The sequence below is a fragment of the Castanea sativa genome, chromosome 2, assembly GCF_040712315.1.
Source record: "Castanea sativa cultivar Marrone di Chiusa Pesio chromosome 2, ASM4071231v1".
Lineage (NCBI taxonomy): Eukaryota > Viridiplantae > Streptophyta > Magnoliopsida > Fagales > Fagaceae > Castanea > Castanea sativa.
Genome location: NC_134014.1, coordinates 1,090,152 through 1,099,755, shown reverse-complemented (window position 1 = coordinate 1,099,755; position 9,604 = coordinate 1,090,152). Strand labels below are relative to the sequence as shown.

Below are 9,604 nucleotides of genomic sequence, written 5' to 3'. Positions count from 1 at the left end.
CATCGTTCGTGCATTAGTCACTTCCCAAGTATAAGTACTTGCCGGGTGTGGGAGGTAAGAGTCAGAGTTCAAGTTTTCAAAAGAAAACTTCACACACATGTACATTTAGATTATATTAAAATAAAAATTCTATCTTATATTAAAAAAATTAACAAAAGTAAAACGTTTTAATTTTATATAAGATATAATATAGAAAAACAACAATGTTATCCAACAATTTTTATTTTATTTTATTATATTTGAGGTTATAGATTGTGATTATTAATAATATTATTAATTTATTATATAATTTATATGTTATTTTAATAATGGTCAAAAAGAAAAAAAAATTGTGAGTTTACTAAAAAAATTGTAAAAATTGCTATGTATTTAGACTTATAATAAATAAATTATATATATATATTAAGATTAGCAAATTCCTTCTTTCATTTCTATAAAGTAAGAATAATTCCAATATTTCTTGGTACTGTTTTTTGTCAGTGTCTGTCTTCCTTTTACAGTTGACGGGTCATCAAACACTGACTGCCAAATCTCAGAATATAATGCAAAAGACCCATTTGAGACAGAGAGAGAGACTGAGAGTAACAGAGAGAGAAGAAAAATGGGGTGAGAAGAATGATAGGCAGCTGGAGTTTAAGCATCACAGCTGCTGGCTAAAATCCCATTAACAAGTTTCATTATTCTGGTGTGTACTTGATCCAAATGCTTTCCTAAATATTCACTTTTTGCAGTTTTGGCTGATTCCCATCTGCTTAAAATATGTGTGTAGTTTTGTTCCATTGGATGGTTGCTCTGGTTGCTGGATAAGAATTAAGAACCCATCACTGGATTTCATTCACTTGGTAAGTTCCTGATCTTATGGTTCATAAAGGTTCAGTCTTTTTGTAGTTTCTGTTGAGACAAGTCTGCTCATAATTATTGCTGATCTTGTGTTCATATCTGATGGTAGTTTCAGTTGCTGATCATGAAGCAGCACTGTAATTCATATTTTACGTTTTTATTGAGATCCATATGCATATATATCAACTAGACTCACTCAATGTACATAGTTTTTCTGTTCACTTAGTCCCTCCTATTGTTAAAAACTCTCTCTCTCTCTCTCTCTCTCTCTCTTTCATACATACGTGTGTGTGTGTGTGTATACATATGTATTGGTGTACTTATTGATCAAAGTAATTTTAGTGATGCTTTTTACTGGATTGTGGGGAGTTCAAGTTATGCGTTCCTGGTGTTTGTGTTTTGGGTTGCCAGCACTCCCATGATTTATCTGTTACTTCAAGTGAAGGAGAAGAATACATGTGTTCAGCCCAGATTAGTGTGTTGAGGATCCAAACTGATCCCAAAAGTTTTGGGACTAAGGCTCTGTTGTTGTTGTTGTTGTTAATAGTTTTGAAGATATGATATTTATTGTCTCTCTTTTTCTGTGGAGCAGTTGATTTGGTTGTTTGAAGGCTACTGAAGTGAGGAGTAGCGTTTATTCAAGCATTGTACTGGTGTCCAATTAAGCAGGTAGTGATATTGTCCTATATAATATGAAGAAGCTTATATGAACTGAATAGGATTTTGAAGATCAAACTCTAAAATTTGCTGACACTGATTATTTTTTTCTTTGATGATCTTGCTGTCTAGGTGCAAGAAGTGAGAGGTGTAGAGCTGCAAAGCATCATTTAGCATATAATTGGGTGGTGTGTTTTGTCTAATTGATATTCTGGCCTGGATCCATTACCTAGGATTTTGTTACTGGTATAAAGACCAAGCTTTTGCCAAGTCAAAACCAGTTGCACTGCTGTTCCTTGCTGGAGTCATGGCAACCTTGTTACATTCTGACTCTAGACGCTTATATTCTTGGTGGTGGGACAGCCACATTAGCCCAAAGAATTCAAAATGGCTTCAGGAAAATCTTACAGGTATTGATTTTTTTTTCCCTTACGACTTAATTGGCTATCACTGTGTTCTTCAAATTTTTATTTCTTGCTCAGATCTGTTGCTTTTCATGTTTGTTGATGGCAGTTGCTTTCTAATTACTGAAACTGGTTATTGCAAACCAACTAAACACAAATCTTCAACTAAGCATCCATAAGAACTTAACCATATGATGAGGAACACTGGTTGAACAATTCTTTATAAGAATACACTATTCAATTTGTTTTAACTTTGAATATGTTATTCATTCTTGTTGATACATTCTTATATATTGCCCTTTCTTTCTTGTTACTTTCATCATAACCCCAGTACTTATTGAAATGAACTTGAATGACAATGTCTCTTTTTCTAATTATACTGCAATTTGCTTCACCTCATCTTATGCTAAAATATATAATTCTCCCCCTTGTTAGACTTTAAAAAGTTTCAATTTAAAAAGCTGAACTTTCTTAATAGTTTCAAACCTCCCCCCCCGGTCTCCTTTTTTCCTCTCGGTGAATCACAGTTGGCTAAAAGTTACAAAGTTAACATAAAGTATACTTAACATCTACCCAAAAAAATTCTTCATAGGAATTGCAGGTGGCATTTTGGTATAAAAAAAAGCTTAGAAAATGGCTAAAAATAACCTAAAAGATAAACATAGTTTAATGAAAATGCAATTTTTTGTGAGTTCTTTTGCACTAAAACACCATTTGACATTTATATGATGGTTTGTTGGTGTCCAAGGTAAGTCTCAAGTACACTTTACTTGAGTTCTTGTTAATTTTAGTTAATAGTCATTCATTAAGGAAGAAACTTATATTGGTTTGGAAAATTCAAGGTTTTAACTGAAACATTTTAAATTCTAAGGTTTAATTTGAAACCACCTCTAAGCTATAAGCAGAATTACATAATTTCCCCTTCATTTTACATTTTACTACTGATAATTTTGAAACTTTGTAATGTCCCAGATGCTATTACAACCAGGAATCTTGTCATTTATGCTGGCACATGTTATGCATACAAACATAGATCTTAATAATTCAATGAATAATCACCCTTGAGTTTTGCATCATAGAAATTAATAGGCATTTAATCCACTCTTATAATTTTTAAGAGGTAGTAGTCATGGTTCTCCATCATGATCTAGGAAGGTTTGATGGCATTATTAACCATGAAAAAAAAAATTAAGATGGCTAAACAAGTGGACGTGCTGCTCTATGCATGTTTGTAATGCACATGCATCATCTCTATGCTATTTTAGGCCACATTCTTAACAGACATTAAATCTGTTGATACAGACATGGATGTCAAGGTCAAAGCAATGATCAAGCTCATTGAAGAAGATGCAGATTCTTTTGCAAGGAGGGCAGAAATGTACTACAAGAAACGTCCAGAACTTATGAAACTGGTAGAGGAGTTCTACCGCGCCTACCGTGCATTAGCTGAGAGGTATGATCATGCAACTGTGGAGCTTCGCCAGGCCCATCGAACCATGGCAGAAGTGTTTCCCAACCAAGTACCTTATGTGCTGGCTGACGATTCACCCTCAGGTTCTTCAGGCCCCGAGGTTGATCCCCATATACCAGAAATGCCACATCCAATTCGTGCATTGTTAGACCCAGATGACTTGCGCAAGGATGCACTGGGACTCTCTTCAACCAGCTTACAAACTGTGAAAAGAAATGGAGAGCGTTCAGAAGAATTTGACACTGGAATAAGCAAAAGGGGTCTTAAACAATTCAATGAGATGTTTGGGTCAAGAGAACTAGTGGCACAAAATTCAAATGTTGCTGAAGGAAGGATGAGAAAAGACCCAAAAGTTCATGAAGCAGAAGAGAATGAACGAAATTTGCAACATGGTTTCTTTTCCAAGTCTCAGCATGCTGGGGAAGCTGAAAGAGAAGTTGAGACCTTAAAGAAAACCCTAGCAGAGATACAGGTTGAAAAGGAAGCTATCCTTCTTCAATACAAGCAGAGTCTGGAGAAGCTATCTCATCTCGAGAGAGAACTTAATCAAGCCCAAAAGGATGCTGGAGGGCTTGATGAACGAGCAAGCAAAGCAGAAATTGAAATTAAAATACTGAAGGAAGCCCTTGTTGAGTTAGAAGCTGAGAGGGATGCTGGTCTTCTTCAATACAATCAGAGTTTAGAAAGGATATCTAGCTTGGAGAATATGTTATCTGTTGCCCAAGATGAAGCAAAAGGACTTAATGTGCGAGCTGTTAAAGCAGAAACTGAAGCTCAATGTTTCAATCAAGAACTTTCTAGATTAGAGGCTGAAAAGGAGGCAGGTCTTCTTCATTACAAACAATGTCTTGAGAAGATATCAGTTCTGGAGACTAAAATATCACTTGCTGAGGAGAATGCTCGAATGCTAAATGAGCAAATTGAAAGAGCTGAAACTGAAGTTAAGGAACTAAAGAAAGCTCTTACCAAACTAAATGAAGAGAAAGAATCTGCAGCATTTCAGTATAAGCAGTGCTTGGAGATAATAGAGAAGATGGAGAGAGAACTTTTTCATGCCCAAGAAGATGCCAAACGCCTGAATCGTGAACTTCTGAAAGGGGCTGCAAAATTAAAGAGTGCAGAAGAACAGTGTTTTCAGTTGGAGAGATCCAATCAATCTCTGCAGTTAGAGGCAGACAATCTGGTGCAGAAGATTGTGGTGAAGGACCAAGAACTTTCAGAAAAGCATGGTGAGTTGGAAAAGTTGCAAACTCTAATGCATGAGGAACACTCACGGTTTGAGCAAGTGGAAGCCACTCTCCAAACTTTGCAGAAGTTGCACTCTCAATCTCAAGAGGAGCAGAGAGCTCTGGCATTGGAGCTTAAAAATGGGCTTCAGATGTTCAAGGACTTGGAGATCAGCAAACGTGGGATGGATGAACAAATGCAAAGGGTTAAGGAAGAAAACAGGAGCCTGAATGAAATTAACTTTTCTTCCACCGTATCAATAAATAATCTGCAAAATGAAATCTTTATCTTGAAGCTAATGAAAGAGAAACTCGAAGAGGAGGTTACACTAAAAGCAGACCAAAGCAATGCTCTCCAGCAGGAAATTTGGCATTTAAAGGAGGAAATCAAGGGCTTAAATGGAAGATACCAGGCTATTATCGAGCAAGTAGCATCTGTAGGTCTGAATCCTGAATGCCTCAAGTCATCCGTGAAAGACTTACAAGATGAGAATTCAAACCTGAAAGAGGTCTGTGAAAGGGAAAAAGACGAGAGAGAAGCCTTACATGAGAAGTTGAAGCATATGGATGAAGTTTCAAAAGAGAATGCTGTTCTGGAGAGTTCCCTGTCAGGATTAATGGCTGAGTTGGAAGGGTTGAGAGAGAAAGTTGGGAACTTGCAGGAGTCCTGTCAGTTTCTCCAAGGAGAAAAATCCACACTTGTTTCTGAAAAAGCTACTCTGTTTTCACAGTTACAAATTGTCACTGAGAATCTGCAGAAGCTCTTGGAGAAGAACACCTTGCTGGAGAATTCACTCTCCAGTGCAAATATGGAGCTTGAAGGTTTGAGGGCAAGATCTAAGAGCTTAGAAGAAGCATGCCAGTTGCTTGGTAATGAGAAGTCCAGCATCCTAAATGAGAGAGACACCCTGGTATCTGAGTTGGAAAACGTTGAACAGAGATTGGGTAGTCTGGAAAGGAGGTTTACGAAATTAGAAGAAAAATATTCGGATCTGGAAAACGAGAAAAAATCCACATTTTGCAGGGTAGAAGAATTGCAAGCTTACATCTTCATGGAGAAGCAAGAGCACACAAGTTACGTGCAGTCAAGTGAGGCGCGATTGGCAGGTTTGGAGAACCAAGTGCATATCCTGCAACAAGAAAGTAGGTTGGGGAAGAAGGAATTTGAGGAAGAACTTGATAGAGCTGTCAATGCTCAGGTTGAGGTTTTCATCCTTCAGAAGTTTATAGAAGATTTGGAAGAAAAGAATTTATCTCTACTAAATCAATGTCAAAAAAAGGTTGAAGCATCCAAATTTTCAGATAAACTGATCTCAGAGTTGGAGAGTGAGAATCTTGAGCAACAAGTAGAAGTAGAATTCTTGTTAGATGAAATCCAGAAGTTGAGGATGGTAATTCATCAAGTGTTCAGGGCTATTCAAATTGATCCAGATAATGGGAATGTAGATAAGATTGAGCTTGAGCATATACCTGTACCGCGTATTTTGGATGGTATTGAGGATTTAAAAGATTCTCTGTTGACAAGCAAGGATGAGAAGCAGCAGCTGCTGGTTGAGAACTCAGTTCTCTTAACTTTACTTGAGCAACTGAAATTAGAGGGTGCAGAACTTGATTCTGAGAAAAAGATCATTGAGCATGAGTTTGAGGTCATGACAGAGCGGTGTTCTATGCTGCAAAAGAACAAGCATGAGCTTCTAGAGATGAACATGCAGTTGAGATCAGAAATGGGCAAGAGTGAGCAACGGGAGGAAGTTTTAAAGGCTGAATTGGAAACTCTACACATTTCTCTGGCAACTTCGAAGGGGGCTTGCCTGGTATTGCAGAAAGAAAGTACAATGTTGCTTGAAGAGAAGAAATCCTTGCTGAAGAGTTTTTCTGACCTGAAAGAGGAAAAGCATATTCTTGAAGAGGAAAACAGATCTATTCTTCATGAAGCATTAGCTCTCAGCAATATGGCTATAGTCTTTGAGAGCTTTGCAACTGAGAAATCTGTGGAAATAGAAGCACTTTCTGCAAATATCGACAGTCTCCATGTTGTCAACATTGACCTCAAGGAGGAGGTTAGTATGTTGGGGAAGAAGATGGAAATGAAAGAGGAAGAAAATCTATGTCTGAATGAAACAGTAGTGAAGTTAGGGAAAGAGCTGAGTGAAGCCAAAGACTTAAATGACCAATTATGCATTCAATTGTCCGTTGAAAAAGATTTTCTGAGACAAAAGGCAACAGAGCTTTCAGAAGCAGAACAGAAGCTTAAGGCTTCAGAGAGCTTGAATGTTGAATTATGCAGAACTGTTGAAGACCTGAATATGGAACATAAAGAATCAAACCTAATCAGGGAAAATCTAGAGAGACAGATTCTTCAAGTATTGGATGATAGCGCAATTCAGAAAAAAGAAATTGAATGCCTTCGTGAAGTGAATGAGAATATGGAGTCTAAAGTAGCAATATTAAACAAAGAAATTGAAGAACATAGGATTAGAGAAGAGAATTTGAATTCAGAGCTGCAAGAGAAGAGAGATGAATTTGAACTATGGGATGCTGAGGCTGCAACATTTTATTTTGATCTCCAGATTTCTGCCACTCGTGAAGTTCTACTTGAAAAGAAGGTTCAAGAACTTGCTGGAGCTTGTGAGAGTCTTGAAGATGAAACTGCTGCAAAAGGTATGGAGATTGCACAGATGAAGGAAAGATTTAGCTTCTTAGAAAGTGAGATAGGAGGACTGAAGGCGCAGTTGTCTGCATATGTTCCTGTCATAGCTTCTTTAGGAGATGATATAGCCTCTCTTGAGCAGAATGCCCTTCTTCACACAAAGCTTTCTGTGGCACGAAATCTAGAAACACAGGTATTATTTTTAATTTTTTTGAAAACATCATGTTAATGTGCTTGGCTTCTTAATTCTTGGAGCTAACTTTTTTAGGGGCCAAACAACAAGCCCAAATCTATGAAGCCAGACCAACACGCACTCACACCTGTGTATTTCATTTTAGTAACCTTATTGAACTGTATAACATGAAGATCTTGTTAATTCAAATGGCACTAGAAATTGATATTCAACCACTTCAGTTTTTACACTTGGCTTCAAATCCTAACACCTCCCCCTTCCCCCTCTCCTCTTTTTCCAAAATTTAATTTTAAACTTGAAGGATAATTGGAAACCCTGCTTTTTCTTGAAATTTTCTGCATGCAGAAACAGATACATGCAGGATTGCAACTCACGCAAGTGGACTTGAAGTCCTTAGCCCTTCAACATAGATATTGTGTGTATAATACCTTTTTGCTGAATCTCATACTTATTTAACATGCATATTTCTGTAGGACAAGGAAATGGAAATTCATCCTTATGAAAACAGCTGTCAAGAGCTTAAAGAAGATCAAAGGACTGCGATACCAGATGGAATCTCACATTTGCAGAAGATGCAGACTAGGATTAAAGCAGTAGAAAAGACTGTTATGGAAGAAATGGAAAGGCTTGCAACACAAGAAAGCATAAACACCAACATCAAAGTAGAAGATGTAATGAAAGAGACTGAAGACTTCAAACCAAAAGGCAAATTGCCTCAAGAGAGAGGCCTGGAATCACACAGGACTAAACCTGAAAATGGGATTTTGATGAAAGATATTCCACTTGATCAAGTCTCAGATACTTCATTCTATGGGAGAAGCAAGATAGATAATGGTAGAGCTGATGATGAGATGCTTGAATTATGGGAAACTGCAGAGCAAGAGTGCGGCCAGGGTCCAATGGTCAATGAGACACAAAAGCAGGCATCTGCACCAGTAGAAGATGTTAATGCATGCCACAGGCTTGAAGATGGGGAGAAGAGTCAGGATCTCCCTTCAGAATTAGAGATTGAGAAGGAGTTGGGCATTGACAAGCTAGAGGTATCTGCTAGTGTTAGACAGCCAAATCAAGATGTCAACAAGGGAAAGTTCCTGGAGAGACTTGCTTCCGATGCTCAGAAATTGATGAGTCTTCAAACAACTTTACAAGATCTGAAAAAGAGAGTGGAGATGAACAAGAGAAGCAAGAAGGCCAATGACATTGAATATGAAACAATCAAAAGACAGTTACAGGAAGTTGAGGAGGCTATTTTGCAGCTGGTGGATGTCAATGATAAATTGACAAAAGATATTGAGGATAGCCCATCATCTTTGGATAAAAGACCTTCTGTAGAGCTGGAGGAGGCTGGAAATGTCCGCAGAAAGAGAGCAACAGAACAGGCAACTAAAGGGTCCGAAAAAATTGGACGTTTGCAGTTTGATTTACAAAACATTGAGTATGTTCTACTTAAATTGGAGGATGAAAAGAAAAGCAAAGGGAAGCACCGATTTCCTGAAACAGGCAGTCTCTTGAGAGACTTTATTTACAGTGGAGGGAGGGGTAGTGAGAGGCGTAAGAAGTCTTGTTTTTGTGGCTGTACAAGACCTTCAACTGATGGAGACTAGGGTAATTACTAAGAGGAAAGCATGTTTCCATCAGCTGTAAGTTTCACTCCCTGAGATGATCCTAATATTATGTTTAGGGGTCATTTCTTGGATTAATCAGTAAAAACTGTGCCTTTTAGCGTAGAGGAACTGTAAGAATTTAGGACCAAACTAATTATAATAAGCTGCTTTTCCAGCATTTTAATATGTTAATTTATAAGACAATCAATATCAGTAAAGGAACTCAGTAGTACAAGTTTCTTATACATATTTGATAGTTTTCTTGAATGACATTGTTTGACACCAACTATGGTAGAGAAGCATGGACTTGAACAAGTTCATTTTGACTTAACTTCACCTGGGAGATGGGAAGTCCTCGCATATGGTCTTATACAACTTTAACAAGGCCAATATGTGCTAAAGATGGAAGCCCACTTGGCCAATAGCCAACAAGTATATTAACTAAAAAGGCCCACTTCTATTAGTACTTGTTCTAATAACTTAAGAATTTGATGTGCACAATTTATCTATTTTGTGGCATACATTTACAGCAATGTTGTAAACCAGAAGATTTTGAGTT

General features: G+C 37.5%; 1 protein-coding gene across 2 annotated transcripts; it reads left to right on the top strand.

The window, feature by feature from the left end:
* Window positions 1-531: 531 nt before the first annotated feature.
* On the top strand, window positions 532-9,292 carry LOC142625682 (protein NETWORKED 1A-like). Of its 2 annotated transcripts, XM_075799363.1 has the most exons (6): window positions 532-685; window positions 770-842; window positions 1,433-1,509; window positions 1,630-1,907; window positions 3,204-7,441; window positions 7,915-9,292. In XM_075799363.1, exons 4-6 carry the CDS (start codon window positions 1,805-1,807, stop codon window positions 9,043-9,045), a joined length of 5,472 nt encoding a protein of 1,823 aa, XP_075655478.1. In that variant the 5' UTR covers window positions 532-685; window positions 770-842; window positions 1,433-1,509; window positions 1,630-1,804; the 3' UTR covers window positions 9,046-9,292. The 2 variants fall into 2 exon arrangements, with proteins under 2 accessions (XP_075655478.1, XP_075655479.1); XM_075799364.1 differs by having other exon boundaries at window positions 568-842.
* The last annotated feature ends 312 nt before the right edge of the window (window positions 9,293-9,604 follow it).

Excerpts from the sequence above, each read along its gene's own strand:
- LOC142625682 (XM_075799363.1), top strand. The coding sequence starts at position 1,805 with ATGGCAACCTTGTTACATTCTGACTCTAGACGCTTATATTCTTGGTGG. Across the intron at positions 1,908-3,203 it reads GCTTCAGGAAAATCTTACAG|ACATGGATGTCAAGGTCAAA; the intron begins GTATTGATTTTT and ends CTGTTGATACAG. Across the intron at positions 7,442-7,914 it reads CACGAAATCTAGAAACACAG|GACAAGGAAATGGAAATTCA; the intron begins GTATTATTTTTA and ends ATATTTCTGTAG.